General features: G+C 51.6%; 4 protein-coding genes across 4 annotated transcripts; 3 read left to right on the top strand and 1 right to left on the bottom strand.

Moving 5' to 3' along the window:
• Positions 1-901: 901 nt before the first annotated feature.
• BO72DRAFT_476298 (carbohydrate-binding module family 48 protein) lies at positions 902-3,592 on the top strand (the record flags this gene model as incomplete). The annotated part of the gene is made up of 6 exons (XM_040947383.1): positions 902-924; positions 1,135-1,270; positions 1,599-2,808; positions 2,842-2,903; positions 2,946-3,010; positions 3,044-3,592. The coding sequence occupies 6 exons, from the start codon at positions 902-904 to the stop codon at positions 3,270-3,272; spliced, it is 1,725 nt and encodes a 574-aa protein (XP_040802799.1). The 3' UTR covers positions 3,273-3,592.
• A 3,255-nt stretch (positions 3,593-6,847) lies between these two features.
• On the top strand, positions 6,848-7,297 carry BO72DRAFT_457394 (uncharacterized protein; the record flags this gene model as incomplete). Its single annotated transcript, XM_040946334.1, has 2 exons — positions 6,848-7,056; positions 7,174-7,297. The coding sequence occupies 2 exons, from the start codon at positions 6,848-6,850 to the stop codon at positions 7,295-7,297; spliced, it is 333 nt and encodes a 110-aa protein (XP_040802800.1).
• Positions 7,298-7,449: 152 nt separating this feature from the next.
• Positions 7,450-9,663, bottom strand: BO72DRAFT_57649 (phospholipase, PLC-D). The gene is made up of 7 exons (XM_040950536.1): positions 9,335-9,663; positions 8,853-9,266; positions 8,623-8,799; positions 8,524-8,562; positions 8,262-8,470; positions 8,052-8,201; positions 7,450-7,974 (listed from the first exon to the last, which is right to left on the bottom strand). Exons 1-7 carry the CDS (start codon positions 9,431-9,433, stop codon positions 7,662-7,664), a joined length of 1,401 nt encoding a protein of 466 aa, XP_040802801.1. The 5' UTR covers positions 9,434-9,663; the 3' UTR covers positions 7,450-7,661.
• An 860-nt stretch (positions 9,664-10,523) lies between these two features.
• BO72DRAFT_57681 (VIT1/CCC1 transporter family protein) lies at positions 10,524-12,344 on the top strand. Its single transcript, XM_040950537.1, has 3 exons — positions 10,524-10,580; positions 10,759-11,387; positions 11,563-12,344. Exons 2-3 carry the CDS (start codon positions 11,017-11,019, stop codon positions 12,098-12,100), a joined length of 909 nt encoding a protein of 302 aa, XP_040802802.1. The 5' UTR covers positions 10,524-10,580; positions 10,759-11,016; the 3' UTR covers positions 12,101-12,344.
• The last annotated feature ends 3,924 nt before the right edge of the window (positions 12,345-16,268 follow it).

Below are 16,268 nucleotides of genomic sequence, written 5' to 3' on the forward strand. Positions count from 1 at the left end.
GACCTTGATTCTTTCTTCCGATAGGGATGCTCAGGGTGCTTTTATCCTTGGTAGTTGTTTGTGTTAAAGTTTTCCCATGAAAGTTTTGATCCCATACAACAAGTGAAAGAATTCGGTTATCGGAATAATCATAATCGGCGGCGGCAGCGCCTTCCCATGCTTGTAACAAAGGTTCTGATGACTGATAAGACACGCCAGCTGTCAGCACGGGCACGCACAACTTGGCTGAGTTGTACAGGCGAGGAGATTTGTTCAAGTGTCAGCCAGCACGCATCTAGAACCTGAAGGCGGTGATGGAATACGCGCCAACCACTCTTTGACCCTGCGATAGGGATCCGCCAGGTCCCTTGATGTGCTGTTTCCCCCTGGGTAAGGTCACCAATGAAACATACCCCAGTGACTAGTTTAGTTGTCTGTGCTTGGGTTTAGGTGTTCAGTGTTCAGTGCTCAGTGGTCAATAATTATTGAAGTCTATGAGTGAATGAGTGAGTGAGTGTGTGTGTGTGTGTTAAAATGAAGTGTGTGACTGCTGTTGTTGGGTTGTGGCCGCCACCCCGCTCGCTCCAGGCAATCAAGTCAAATCAATCCAATTCGAATTTCCCAGCCTCCTCAACATCGTCATTTTCTCTCCTCTCCTTCTTCTCTACCCTGTCTACGCCCGTACCTACATAGCAGAACCCCTTCGTGGCTACGCAGGAATTTATCTTTGCTTTCTTTACTCTACTGTGTATTCTTGTTTTATTCTCTGGTCTTTTTATGCCGCTTGACCAATATTGACCTGTCTGAAATATTTACCCCCACTGAAAAACCCCGACAACCTACTATTTTTTCCGCATCCACTTCCTGGGCGCAATTTACTCCCCCCTCCCCCCCCCCCCAACCCTCATCTCCACTATAGAAGATGGGGACTTATACGTTTCGATGGTAAGTCACTATTGATCTTACCTTGCGATCAAGAAAATCTCCTTTCTCCAGTGCGAAGCCTGGACCTCCAATGAGCATCTCTTGTGAAGGGTCTATGACAGGTTCTGCCCCGTGCTTCCTACTGCTATTATCCCCGACACTTTCCGGACCCAGCGCCACTGATTTGTGTTCGCTGACCGTTGCGGCCCCTCGCATGGGGAATCAAACCAGGCCGTATAATGCAAACGAAGTGTATGTGACGGGGACATTCGATGACTGGGGCAAGACTGTCCGACTGGACCGCAATGGGGAGGTGTTCGAGAAGGAGGTTGAGCTCCCAGCCACAGAGGAGAAGATCCAGTATAAGGTAAGAACTTTTTTCCTCCGATCACTCTCTCTAGCTTTGCCCTGCCCAACCTCTTTCCCCCCCATTTCCCCATTTTCCTATTGTCCCATAACTCGAGACGGACTGTTCCTTCACCGGGCGGCGGAGGATTACGTGCTGGGCTGATCGCCCTTATCGAGGGACGGGTGATGACGCTCGGTGGGTTGCGCAGAATCGCGCTGACGTCATGGCACGGCCGTCGAGCCCGCCCCGTCACTGGTTTTCAAACTATAAGACTCGCACAATTGTTGGTTTGCGCCATCAGGAGATCCACTAACTGACTTTGTATCTTTTCTTCTCGTGATTAAAGTTCGTCGTCGACGGTATCTGGACCACTGATAATCGCGTCCCCGAAGAAGACGACGGCGACAATAACATCAACAACGTGCTCTACCCCGATCAAATCCAACAACCACCACTACAGAACGGCATGGCCGGTGTAACCCCCGATTCAACCACCGCTGCTTTGGCGGCTGGGGTGCCTAAGGAGTCCAGCAGCAAGACAAATGGCTATCACCCCACCATCTCGTCAGCAGCACCAGGCTCGACAACTGCCAAACTCGGCCAGGAAGTCCCATTGGAACAACGGGCTACTGTGCCAGGATCCTTTCCAATCACTCCCGGGAGCGAGGCTGAACAGTTCTCCGTGAATCCCATCCCTGCATCCAGTGGCATTGGCAACCCGATCAAGTTGGCTCCAGGTGAGAAGGTGCCTGACCCCAGCACTTTCAACCCCAACACCGTTCAGTCCACCGCACGTCTCGACAAGGGTGCGTATGAGCAAGGCGCCAGTCTTTCTCGGACTGAAGATTCGTTGCAGGATGGCAGTGCTTTCTCCCTTCCACCTGTAACGAAAAACACCATTCCTGAGTCAAGCTTGCCTATGGGCAGTGATGGGGCTCATGATGTCAAAGACCCCGGCTATACGATCCAGTCGGCTGCGCCCACGTCGACAACGGCGACACTTGCTGCTGCAGTGCCCCTGGAGTCTCAGAAGCAGAAGCAGGCGACCGGTGATTCTCCCTCTGAGGAGCTTCCAGGCGTGGTTAAGGAGTCCCTTGAGAAGGCCCACCAACATCCCGAATGGGCTGCCAACGAGGAGGTCGTCGAGGAGAAGAAGGAAGTGGAAGAAGAGCTTCAGCAGAAAATCAGCGTGAACAATTCTGTTGGCACCCCAGCGCCTGCTATAAGTGCCGCTACTGCGGAGACTGCTCCCCGTGCTACTGGTGCTGAGCCTACAAACCAGCCATCCTCTAAGGCGAAGGGACCAGTCGATGGACCAGTGGTGACCACTGGTGTCGATTCTGCGAAGGCTCCAAAGGAATCTGGACCTGGCCCTATCCACGGTGCTTCTCCCTCTGTTCCTGCTGCCGGTGCTGTAGCCACCTCCAACCAACTGTCTCCTAAGGTCTATGACCCAAGTGAGCCAACTGTTACCACGGGCGTCGATTCTGCGAAGACCCCGAAGCAGTCCGGCCCCGGCTCAGCCGAGGACTCTTCTGCCGCTGCCCCTACTGCAGGTGTGACTGGCTCCAGTGCCACCAAGACAGCAGACTCAGCCGTCGATGTCGGATCAGCCTCTGCCGCTGGCGATGCTTCCGGCCCTACTGCTGGCGTCACGGGCTCCAGCGCGACTGGAACTGCCGACGACTTGGAGACCAACAAACCCTCAGAGCCCAAGCAGCTCGCCGAACCTAGCAAGTCCAACAAGGCCGACGTAACGTCTGCTCCAACTGCTGGTGCTACCGGCGCTAGCGCTACCAAGACGTCCGATTCAACTCCGGCTACCGCTAACACCAACAAGGATGCATCTACGCCGGCTCAGAAGACCGATGCTCCTACCAGCATTAACAACACCACTACTCCCGCCAACAAGACCACCAACAACGCTGCAGCTGGCGCAGCCGCCAATTCCAACAAGGAAGAGCCGAAGAAAAAGAAGAAGGGATTCTTCTCCCGCCTCAAGGAGAAGTTGAAGCATTGAATACATTAATTAATGACTGAGCTGAATCAGCCTATGGATGGGTTGATTTTTAACTAATGGTGTATAATGGGTGGAAGATTTCTATTTTCGTTCTTCATGCTTCTGTGATTATCGTCTGGATACCTTTTGTGTTGTGTGATTTTCCTTCCATTCGTTCGCTGCCTTAGGTCCTATAGGTAGGCTTATGGTTACGTATCACGAATCAGTTCTATGATTTATGCTGTAATGAGCATTCCTCACTTCCACTCAGTCCAGTCTGATATGAAGTACATCAGATATGATGTTCAAGTGAATATATTATCAATTATGATTAACATCGCCCATCCACTTCTATCATGAACCCCTCCAACCAACCTCAGTCCTGAGTAAACCATGAATACCTATATCGGTATGGCATTACTAACGATCCCATTCACCTTGACCGGATACCCCAGCACACTGAATTGGACCGGTTAGCCCACTATCATCTTCCCTCGGAGAGTTCGTCTCAATAGAAGAGGCACATACTCTTTCCCCGTCTTCGTCAAACAACACCCGCAGAAGATCGATGCCGGGTAGCAGACCACCTGTATTGGAGCTTAATTAGAATCCCAATGCCTATTCTCCCCTTCGACTGACTCTCTCTCCTTCCAGATACAAGTAGAACCCAACGAGGCGATGAAGAAAAGGGAGGAGACACATACAGCAGCTACAACCGTACAGATAAATCCTAAGCCCCCACGGAACAGGATCAATCCAGTCAGCGAAACGGAGCCCAAACACCACCGAATTGGTTTTCTGGGACAGGATAAGGATATACCTAAGGTTGGCCCGACGACTTTACAGCGGCAGGGGTTCTGGTCGGTGCCGCATTGGAAGCAGATCGGGAGGATGGGGAAGAAGGGGACGTCGCACATTTTTCTTCGTGGCCTTTATCTTTTGTGTCTGGTGTGGGAAGGAGAGGGGTGGTGCCTGGCGAGAGGGGGGATGAGGAAAAGAGATGGATTGGGTGAGGTTGCGCTGGATGGGGATGCGCCTGGTCGTAAGTATTATTCTTGTGCTGGCTGTGTACATTACGGTACTGTACCTGATTGATGCCTGGCGCGATTGCAACCTGTGCAAGTTCTAGTTGAGTTAGCCTTGCTTGTGGTGATGCGTTGCTGTGTGTTGTTGCTGCTGCTGTGTGTGGTGTGGTCGTGGTGGTGAGGTAATGTGGAAAGCATGATTCATTATGACGACAGTCTGGGGTTGTTGCATTGGAATCATGAAAATTGAGGTAGCATTGGGTGTATTACCGAATTATTTTGATTTGTATGTGGCAATCAAGCTGTATCTAGTTGGATATCATCTGATTTCGCAGGGCTGGTGTTGAAGAATCGTATTTGTGGTGCTTAGGCAGTGGTGGCTGTTGCTCTCCGCTAGTCAAGGATGTTATTTCCTGTGGCCGAATTGGGCCTTACTGTACCTTGCATGCCCATCCTTCGGAACAATCCGATTGCTAGTCGCAAGTGTGTCTATTTATTTCTTGGATCAAATTTCGTTCTTATGAGTCTTTAGACCTTCTTGTACATGAATGTGTACATACAGTGTAATAGTATACACACGAGTTGGGACACCATCCTGGACCGTCAACACTGTATATTTAGTAGTTCTACTCCGTACATGCAAAAAAAACCCGCATTCGCCTGCGAGCCAGACCTACAACCCTAACGCCTCTCAGGGTCCATGTTGACATGCTAGCATGTTGATTATGGTCGCAAGCCACACCCCACAAAGTCGTCTCCCATAGAATTATATCAGCACCCCCGCCCCGGAACCACCAGGCACAAGCTCCGCGCAGCCGGCTCGACCCCAAACAGAACCACTCTACACGCAAGTAGCTAGCGAGGAAAAGTGTTTAGCATCTGAGCAGGTATTCTAGTCTTGCTGGGGCTACTGGTGACTCTCTCTCTCTCTCTTGCTCGAATCACAAGCGAGAAAGCGTAGTATACATCAGGCGAAGTTGTGATCCAATCGACCGTGTGCTTCGCCAAATCCGACACGATTGCTCGAACTACCCACTACATCATACCAAAACGGAGAACATGACATTCACCGTGAGTTTCGAGGATAGACTTTCATCCAGATGGTATTCAGCCGTGGGCCGCCTGAAAATCGCAGACCTCGTGATGAGAGACATGCTTCTGTGGGCCATTGGCAGGCATATAGATTGTGATCAGATATCCGACATCATGGACGTGAATCTCCTCAGGTGTCAATCTGTCATGAAGCTCAGTTGCAAGAGTTGATGTCGTCCTGATTCTGATGCGGCGTTGGCATATTATCAATCGATGCTAGCTCATGAATTAGCCGATAGGCGAGATCAGGTATGTATTGATGCAATTCATGACACGTCTCTGCGTTATCCCGATTTGCAATCTCAAGCTCTTGTAGACTGTATCTGGACCTGTGCGATGTGCACAAATGATGCTTGCCTCAGCACACAGAACAACAAGCAGTTCTAGCAAAGCAGCCATGGAGTTTGTGCAGCAGTCTATGCATAGATCCCAGTCATTGATAAAACAGTTACCGTGTCTGGACTGCACAAGGGAGGGAGAACAGGCTGAAGCGGATAATCTCAGTCGATAGGCAACAAACAATCCACACGGATACAATGCCCAAGTCAGCCCCCTCACCCTCTCCTGACTTATCTCCGAGGTCACATAAAATTAACTAGCCGTTTGGCCCCCTCCCTCCCTTCCCCTCAATTAACACGCAGACAGGCCAAGTAGTAAGCAACGAACCGAACCGGTCACTCCGCCTCTTTCCCAATTATTACTTCAGTAAAAGAGATTGCGCAACATCCAAGATACCAAAAATAACCACAATTCATTTCCACCTATTCCAGAATGAACTGCGCCTTGCACCTGTAGAGAAAAACAAAAAAAAAATGAAGCCGGAAATCCAGGCACCAGAATTTCCCCAGCGCTTGGCGCGAGGCTTGGCAGCGACCGGTGGTTGGCCCTACAGGGCGCATAAGTTATTATTTGGGACAGAATTGGAGGCAAGAACCGTAGGTGCAGTTCCCCATGCATTCTTTTTTTCATGCGTATATAAAGGATTACTCGGGGGTCCATTTTTTGCTCCCACGTACAGAGATTTTCATATTCTCACACTCTATTCGAAGACATACTTCTCCCGAGTACGGAGTACTGTACCTTGATAGCTAACGATCCCACCCACTCCTCCCGGCCAACGGCTAGACCTACCGAAACGAACCGGTTGATCGGCCGAACAAAGAACAAAGTGATTGGGGATTGATTATTACATCATTCATCACCCATCGACCCATTCCACGATCGCAAAACCAGCCCTACGCATTTTCTCTCTCCTCTCACCAACAGTCGACAATACACCTTACACTGCATCACACCGTTACTAGCCAGAGTACAACAACACTACATCACCTCCATCCATCCATATTTGATCCTCATTTATTTACACACCAAAACCCCTCAACCAACCAGGGAAAAGCATCCCCATCGTCCAAGCGATCGGACCCCTCACATCACATCACAACACACCGCAGTCCGCCTCCCCTCCTTAGGAAAACAAAAATGACCGCCCGCCTCACCCCCCTCTTCATCCTCCTGGGCGTCCTCCTCGTCCTCGCCGGCATCGGCTACGTCGCCTACTCCATCGTCCAGGACGTCTCGCGCCACACGCGCTCCAAGATGGAAGGCAAGAACGTCCTGGTCACCCGCGAGGGGATGAAGGTGGGCGTCCGCGAGGTCAAGGAGGAGGAGTATGTGGATCGGAGTCAGAGGTTTGTTCTTTCCTTTCCTTTCTCCCCGTTCGAACCCCCCGGATAGCGTGGTTTCTTTTTCTTTTTTTTTGGAAAGAATCCCCTGGCTAACAAGCTCTTGGTGGCGGCGGCGGACAGCATCCTCGTCAACATGTGGAATCACACCTCGTTCCCCGCGTACAAGAGTCGCTTCTGGGATATGACCAAGCCTACCAATTGGGGGCAGGAGAGTCGGGTCGCCGAAAGTAGTAAGCGGAAGTGACTGACTGCCCTGGCGAGGCGGATGAGGGGTTGGAGGGAGCAGCAGCAGCAGCAGCAGCAGCAGCAGGAAAAGAGGTGTCGTGCTTTTGAGCGCGCAACAAGATGAATAACAGCATCGCGCTTTGTACTCTAAGATGGGTATGCTTAGCTTTACCTTGCCTTGTATAAGGGAAGGGTGGATGATGTATGCATTATGCTGACCCTCGCTACCCTTTCTCTCCCGAAAGGAGTGCGAGGGCGTTAACGAGATATGATCGTTATGATACATTGAGTCAAAGATAACATGAACATTTGTTTGGAATTAGCTCTAAACCTCATTCATACCCGCCGTGTAGTCTTTTTGGCCGTCATCCCGCGGCTCGTATTTACATATTCTCATAATAGTCGTAATCCTGGTTCAACTTGTAGAACGGGTCCGGCTTGGGCTCGTTGCTGCCCCCGTACCAGGTCGGCGTCGTCAGCTTCTCCGGGGTATCCTCCCGCTTGGTGTCGGTGAAGAGGTACTCGAAGGTCTTGGCCCACTGCACCCGGTTGTTGAGCCCGTCCAGGTTCCACAGCTCCTGCAGGAAGTGCAGGATCGAGGTGTGGGTGTACGCCGAGTTGTTGGCGTAGCTTGTCCCTTGGTCGTGGATCAGGTGGTTGGCGGGGACCCAAGGGGAGATGAGGAACGCGGGGACACTATCGTTGTTCCTCCGAGTTAGCCAAAGCACAGTGGTAATGAGGGGATGAAGGAGGACTGTAAAAGGTGGGCTTACCGAACACCCAATCGAGTGTAATCGTAGGTTACGTTGTGGCCGTCCGACACGCCGGAGAAAGTAATGCCATCCTCGGGCTGGGGAATATTGACAGGGGTGGGGACGTGGTCGGCGAAACCACCGTGTTCGTCGAAGTTGAGGACAATCAGACTAAATCGAATTGTCGCTGTCAGTGCTGGGAAGGCCATGGGAGACAATCGGGGTCCTTACACATTGTCCCAGTACTTCGACCTGCGCACCGCATCGTACAGATGCTTGATCAGCTGCTCGCCCGAGGCCATGTTGCTGGTTGGGTGCATGGAGTCGATGGTGCAGCACTCCGGGTTGTAGTAGGAGAACTGCGGGAGAGTGCCCTCCTCAAGGTCACGGTAGAATTGGTCGGAGTGAACCAGGCGGTCCATGGCATTGTCTTGCACCCACTAGAGAGCGGTAAGTATGCGAATCTGGAGTGACTGCGGGAAATTAGCATTACCTTGTACATGAAAGCATCGACAATGTCGGTCTCATAGTACTGGAAGAAGACATAAGCTTAGTTGATGTCCATGGTACACATCGGACGGTTATAGCTCACGTTCTTCCATGTGATGTTCTTCTGACTGAGCGACTCGAAGATCGAGGTGGCACACGTGGTACCCGTGTAGTTGGCATACCATCCAGCAGATTGGTAAGTGTTATCCACCATACCACAGGTGGAGCCCGAAGTAGCAAACTGACGGTTGGGGTTGGTAGGACCGGGGTGCTCCGCGTGCTGTTGCCCGTTTAGTACATCTAGACAGGCAAGACGCTTTGCAGAAGACTCACATAGCTATCCCAGAAGGCGAAGTTCTGGGCAACTTCCGCCAGAGTCGCCGTTTTCTTCTGGTCGTACGCCTTGATGACGAAGCTGGATTCACCGGGCGTAGCACTGTACTTCTCCGACTGACGTTCAATGAATCCACCCATGTTGGGAACATCATCCTTGGTGACGTTCCACTTGCGGAAGATCTCGTAGGTGACACCCGCGAAATTGTGATCCGGGTCAGTCAGGGGTACCTCGGTCTCAAATGGCGCCGCGCAGACGTTCAGAGGTTCACCCCAGACCGTCCAGTTGGGGTTCGTGTACTCGTTGCAGTAGTCGATGTTGCGCAAGTTGTCAATGTCCGGGTGAAAGTCCCAGTAGCCCGCAATGTTGTCGAAGGAGTGGTTCTCCAACATCAGATAGATAACATGTTTGATCTGCCCCCCAAGTCAATCAGATGGCTGCAGGAGACACAGGAAACCCGGGAGCGAAGGTCCAAACCTACATTGGAGCGAACTTGATTCCACTGTGCACTGTTCCGCCTGTGGGGAACCGCGGTGGCCAGAGTAGCCAAAGCTGAGATCGTAGCCACGCTCAACTTCATCTTTGTTTGCGTTCAGTGTCTGCCGCTGCTCTTCGCCCAGCTTCGTTCTGGATCTTCAGATTCCAGTTCCTATCTTTTCCTGCCGGAGGAGGGGCAGCGAGGTGCGATATTTATCTTCTTTCTCGCCCCTCTTCTCCCCTCACCACCCCCTAACTTCCCACGAGGCAGAAACTAGCAGCGCATGCCGGCTGCTTCGGCACACACCGACATCCTGCGGAGATAGGCAGGTCCACACGCGACATTATTCGAGTAAGTCGTGCCGGTTTGTCCCAGGAACAGGATTTTTCCTTCTCTTTCTTTTCAGTTGCGATGATTGTTGAGAATGACCATGGCCAATGGCACGGGACGATGGTCTGCACGCTGTGGAGTTGATTGCTAGCTCGCGTGAGACAGTCCACATTCGCAGCTAGAATGAGGAGATAGATAGGTATGGTCCGGATGCGCTCCGCTGCAGTTGGAGAATGAGGGGGGATGGCCGTGAGAGTCGACACAGGCGTGGGACAGAACAGAACCGTGCAGTTGGAGGTCGCGATTGCGAGATGTGCATCAGCTGCTCAATTGATTGGTCTCGATCACGGGAGGAGAAGACTGGGAGGACGACTCTAGCCCGGTTCAATGCCCCGCTTGCAAGGAACGGACGGGTTGAAGAGGGTGAAGAGGGTCAAGAATGTGCGTGCTTAGTGGGTAGTAGTACAGCAATTGGTCCTCTGCAGCGCGCATCGAAGGCGGCGTAATTGCAGCGTGATTGCAGCGTGCTTGTTTATTGCATTAGAACTGCATGCGACTTGACTCGATGGATGGATGGAGGTGGTCTAGAAGAGTGCGGTGGAAGAAGTGCACCTGTGGGTAGCGAACTTATTCCTAGCAGATCCACTTTAGACCGTCGATTAGGAAATAGTCGAGTGTGATTGGCTAGAGTGGTCCAAGCTTCAGGTACTCCGCAGCCCCAGTGGGTCGAAGGCTGCATTGTCCCGGGGGTCGAGGCCAATCAGAACTGCACGTGCCATCCCCGCGACTGCAGATGACCGCCAGACTGTGAGGCACGTTGTCCCTCACTCTCCTTCCATAGGCCTTCTCATACCGGCACATGGCCGCCGATACCTTGTAGGTAACCAGGCACCTTACCTACTACAGATGCTCGCTGAATGTGAGTGGAAGATGAGCATGATAATGGGCACGAGGGGTATTCTTCCTTCAGCTTGTTAGACATGCTCTTTTCCTCTTTCCCCCTCAGCTTCGACTGACGCCTGTCGCTCAAACCATATCTATGACCGACGGGCCCCGGCCGGACGTCTAATCTCGCCAGAGCTCACTCTGATCCATAGGACATTACATTGCATTGCCTTGATTTACTCCCCTATCGCTCACTTTTCGGAGCTGGACCACAAAAATCTCCTTTTCTTCGTCTCTTGCCCACCTTCCAAGTTCAGCAAAGACCCGTCGGGCGACTATTCTCTCCCTGTGGATATATTAATACCGACCTCTGTCACACCGGCTACAATCTATCACATCAGGTCTCCAGCATTGATTCAATTCGAAGCGAATTTTCTCTTCCCTCAGACAGACGCACACACACAGCAAAGATGTCTATCTCCTCCATCAAAGGCTTGCTATCCAGCTATTCCCCCGTCTCCGAATTCTCCCCAGAGCATGACCTGGAAAAAGAATATCCTCTCTCCCTGCGACACGAGAGCGATAGCGAGTCCACAGCCGGCTCAAGCAGCTCAGTATGTCGGGAAGGAGCGGAGAAGAAAGAGTCCAAACTCATCGACGGACGCATCGTCTCCGACGCCATTATCGGTCTCTCCGACGGCATGACGGTGCCATTCGCCCTCACCGCCGGTTTATCAGCGCTGGGTGACACTAAGGTGGTCGTTTTTGGAGGCATGGCCGAGCTCATTGCAGGCGCTATCTCCATGGGGCTGGGCGGTTACTTGGGTGCAAAGAGTGAGGAGTAAGTAATGTACCCACTTTTCTTTTTGGTGATTTACTTCCCGTCAATGTGTGAGGGGGCGAAAGGGGCGGGGAGGAGGCGATTGAAGCGGGGTTCGATGTGCGTCGAAAAGATAAGACCACCAAAAAAAAGCATCAAGCTAACATTTGGGTCTTTCCCTTTTTCTTCTTGACAGGGAGTCTTATCGCGCAACATTGAAAGAGACCAAAAAAGAAATCCAGAATGACCCCGCCTCAGTGACTGACACCATTGCCGATGTCTTTGCGCCTTATGATCTCCCTTCCGAATTGGTGGGGGAGCTCACGCGACACCTCTCCACCTCCCCCATGCTCCCTTCCTTTCTCATGAATTTCCATCATACCGTCCAGGAGCCGTCGGGGTCGCGGGCCTGGGTGTGTGCCCTAACCATTGCCTTGGGGTACTTCATCGGTGGGTTTGTGCCGCTCCTCCCGTACTTCTTTGTCGGACCCCATGGCGCCTTCTATGCCCTGCAGTGGTCGATCGCCACGATGGTGGTCGCTTTGTTCCTGTTCGGATACGGCAAGACGTGCTTTGTGAGTGGGTGGAAGGGATCCAGGAACATTCGGCGAGGACTTATCGGAGGCTTGCAGATGGTTCTGGTCGGAGGAGTTGCGGCCGGGTCAGCGATGGGACTGGTGAAGGGGTTCCAGATGCTGGCAGACGCTCATCAGGGACAACATGATCACCATTGATTCCTCTCTCTTTCTGTTGGCGTTATACTTCTGTCTTTTTTTTCTTGGGCGTTCAAGCGGGCTACAAAATGGGCGATTTCAACATGCATTGGATGATACCGGGCTATGGCTGACTGACTGTAGATTCCATAGATGGGTTATGGCATTGGTCAGCATGGATTTTGAGAGTAGAATGAGTACACCGAGTACATAGCTCTTGTGATTAGAATGAACAAATAAAGGAGTTTGACAACTCTGGTCACATATGGCATGCCAAGTGCAATGTAAGCCCGCACCAGCACAGCTTGCAAGGCACCGAGTAAGAAAAAAAAAAGGCAATGCACCGTACCTGAAAGCAATAGCCCTCTGGTCGAAATGAAGCCTCCAACCTGTTCGACATCACTTCCACAATAAAATACTCACTCACGGAATAAGGTACCTAGGTACTGTACTGTACACATCGCATAACTCCGACGAACCACCCCCCAAACCATGCGCAGCCAGCCCAATGACAGCCCACAGAGGACCCGTCAGGCTACCTTCGTACACACCGAGCATGACATTCTTCAACGCCTGGCCTCGGCTGTGCCAACAGAGCGTACCACCCAGCAAGTGTGAAACTAGGTATGTACATACATTCCAGCCCGTCACGAAACGAGGGTGCACTGCCACAAGCTGGCGCCTCAAAAATGAGCCTCACGCCCCCCCCCCCCCCCCCAGCCCCTTCCAGCCTTGCCAAGAATTCCGGCCGGCGATCAGGTCTAGGAGAATGTGGGGTAGGAAAGGTATTCGGCGGAATTGTACGAGTATGAAGTACCACGTATATGTATGTGGGCTTGGGGCTTGGTATGTGATTACTGGATGTGTTGGGCGGTGTGGATCTATGATTGTCTTTTGCGAGTGGACTTGTGGGAGGGGGCAATCACTGCTGCTGCTGCTGCTATTTTTCCATTGAAGACAATCAAAACAGGGAGGGGGCAGGGGGATGCGAAATTGTCTGTATGGATGGAAGAGATTAAACCTTCACAACACATAGACTTACAAACCTTATGAGCTCACGTACTTATACCAATGCACAATGCAGATCAATGTCTTGAGTTCATTATGACTTATGCATTGTGATATGCACAAGGAGGTGATCTTCGAGAGCGACAGAGTTGAGAGAGAAGGTTAAATGAGGGTTTATGCAACATGCTGGAGGACCCCCCCTTCTTTCGGCCGGCAAAGCTGGGCCGAGGCAAAGCGAGAAATGGCAGTGGGATTCAATAGCTAAACATTCAAACAAAGCGTGACTGCAGGGCAATGCGGCATGACCTCATTGTTCTGATGGGTCTTAAGTACACTAGTTACTGATTGCCCGACGGGCACGAGGGCATCAGGTGATCGAGCGAGCTGCAGCTTTTTTCTTGTTCTTGCATGATGAAGCCCCATGCAATAATGCATGGGGCACCCCCATAACTACTCATACGAGTACTAATAAGTGTATGTGACTCCTGCTGTGGCAAGCGGTGAGGTCAAGAGCAGTAGAATGTAACCAGCAGATTCGACATCCACGATGCTGCTGTCACTTGGAGATCTTGTTGTAGGAGGATCTACGGAGACCATTGATGTCAATCATGAACAAAGAGTCGAGATTCTAGAAGGAAAGAAGGACGAGAGGCGCAACGATCCGAATCCGGGATCGATCCATGCTGTTTTGTGGCTCTCCCGCTCTGGAGTGGGTTTTCTGCCCCGTCACTACTCCGTACCGTCACTGCCGTCACTAACTACTCGATGATGTCCGATGATGTCGATGACCCTCGCTCTCTCAGTCTCTCACTTCCCCGTATTCTGCTTCTTGGTTCCGCCCCGAAAGCAACCGTCCATGATGCAACGAGTTTGAGTCTGGTACAGTACTCTGTTACTGTACCTCTGGTTCGATACGAGAAAGAGGTACGAGTAATTCCAGGCTTGCAAAAGGGATGAAATTACATGCTATATGAGTAGTATGCGATCGGCTTTCCAAGCCACAACGTTGTCCTGCTTGGCCCAAGCTCTCTGCTGACCTTCAACACAGCCCAGTGCCCACCACCACCCCGTCCCCATCGAATCCACTCTTCATGCCAACAGGCAACAATAGTCAAGGGCTCGGCATCGTAAACTACGGAGTATTAGATTTGCTAGGATCAAACATGCCCCCCTCCCTTCTTCTGTGGTGCATACAGACGAACGAAAGGGGGAGGGGAGGGGAGCGTGAGCAAAACGAATACGAGGGAAATCCCCCAAGGATCATCTCCCGTAGAACCACGTTTTGATGATCCGACGCATTGTACAGTACAATCTCCCGTAGGTAAGGCGCAGCAACGAGGAGCAGCAGCAGCAGCAGCAGCAGCAGCAGCAGCAACAACATTGGCTCCGTTAATTTTGATGGAACATACCGGTCGGAAATTTGCTCCAGTGTAAGCCCCAGCTCATCTAGTGTAAATGTGGTAGGCTTTTGGGGGTTGTGTAATGCTCCCGTACGACGGAGATTCGAGGCTGATGGATGCTCAAGCAGTGCTGCCTGTTGAGGCTGGGGGAGAAAGAAATGATAGTCGGTTTGGACTGCAGGATTTCCCTTCTTCACCCTTTAATTTCAATTTCAAAGAAAGTAACAAACACCACGCGTAACCGTCGTCAGCCATTTTTGTTCTACTCAGTAAGCAATACACAAGAATAGATAGATGGAGGATAATGGGGAATACTGCATCTGGCTAGGTAGACCCAGAAAGCATTGCCTGTTGGCGCCTGAGCAGTTTGCCTATTCCAGGTGACTGGGACTTGTACCAGCCCCGGTCGGAATCGCGAGAATCAGCCGAAATGTACTGGACAATTAAGTAAGCGGATCGGGAAATCGTCCGCATGAGGCAGAGAGCCTGGGGAGAGAGAGAGTTGCAGTCCGATCGTGCGCCCCCCAGTCACAACGTTGCGATGAGGAGCAGCAACAGCAGCAGCAGCAGCTGTAGCCACAGCAGCTGTGGCACTAAAGCCAGGGCAGGCACAACTCATTATGATTAATTTGGGGCGGAAGTCATGATGACGCTGCCTTGCCCATATACAACACAGCCCAACTAAGTCTAAGTCACGGTCAATGCAGCGCAGACCCTCCAATCTGCTGATCCAGCTGCTATGAGCTTGAACAACTAAAGCAGCCATCACAAACACGATAGTTTCAAATCAGGCGCGTGCTTGGGTGCATTAATGCTCTCGGATGCAAGAATGATCACGGCAAGCCGCACGACCGGACGAGGTGATCATTCGAGGGACCTGGGAAGGGAAAGGGAACAGGAATTGGTATGTATCGTATACACGCTGTACCGTACCAGACCGTAATCCACGGGGCTCAGAAGAGCAACTTCCGTTTCGCTCCATCCCGCTTGCTCTCGTGTGGTGAGTGTTCAACTAGAGGAAGGAGACTGACTAAGTGTCTAATAATTCGTGACTAGACTGTTGCTTAAACACTCTAGACCTGCATATCATTTCTCCAGCCCTCGACCCTTTTGTTGCCATGTTGCCTAATTCCAATTCATAGATCGAAATCAGGGGAAGGAGAAAAGGCTGTCTGTTGCTCAGGGGCGGGCTGCGAATTGTGATATTCAGGAGGATTGGGGATTTTGTTGTGCAATCAACCAATCCTCCTGTTTTGTCCTTTCCCCAGCTTTGGAGAGGCTCAATGCGACCAGGAAAAACGCAACAACAGCTGTCATCTGGGATTGATGCACCTGGCGCGTGGTCAAATCTGACAGGCGACTGTTTCGAGTTGAATGGGCGGAAGTGGCTGGGAAAGAGACAAGAGGTGCAGTTTTCTTGTTGCTTCGCTCTTGTACTAGGTAGTTAGCTGTCATCTCGTCGTCTCGTTGGCTGATCGTCATAAAACCACCCCATCACATACATGTACCTATCAATCTGGACGCTGCGGCGGCTATTGTCCGAGCTGAGCCCTCGTTAACTTACTGCAAGAGGTAAGCAATACGACCGCGGATTCTCTATCCATCACATTGTGCCCTGGGCCTGTCGCGGGAGCACCGGCGGTTAGGTCCTCCGATCGTTATCCATCAGATTAACCAGCCGGTTATCCGCCTCCTAAGATCGTGCTTGTCGATATGTAGGGTCCATCAGCATCTACATATATCATCAACCGAGGCCTTGCGGTGAGAGAGACTTTTGTCAA

The sequence above is a fragment of the Aspergillus fijiensis genome (assembly GCF_003184825.1).
Source record: "Aspergillus fijiensis CBS 313.89 unplaced genomic scaffold BO72scaffold_15, whole genome shotgun sequence".
Taxonomy (NCBI): Eukaryota; Fungi; Ascomycota; class Eurotiomycetes; order Eurotiales; family Aspergillaceae; genus Aspergillus; species Aspergillus fijiensis.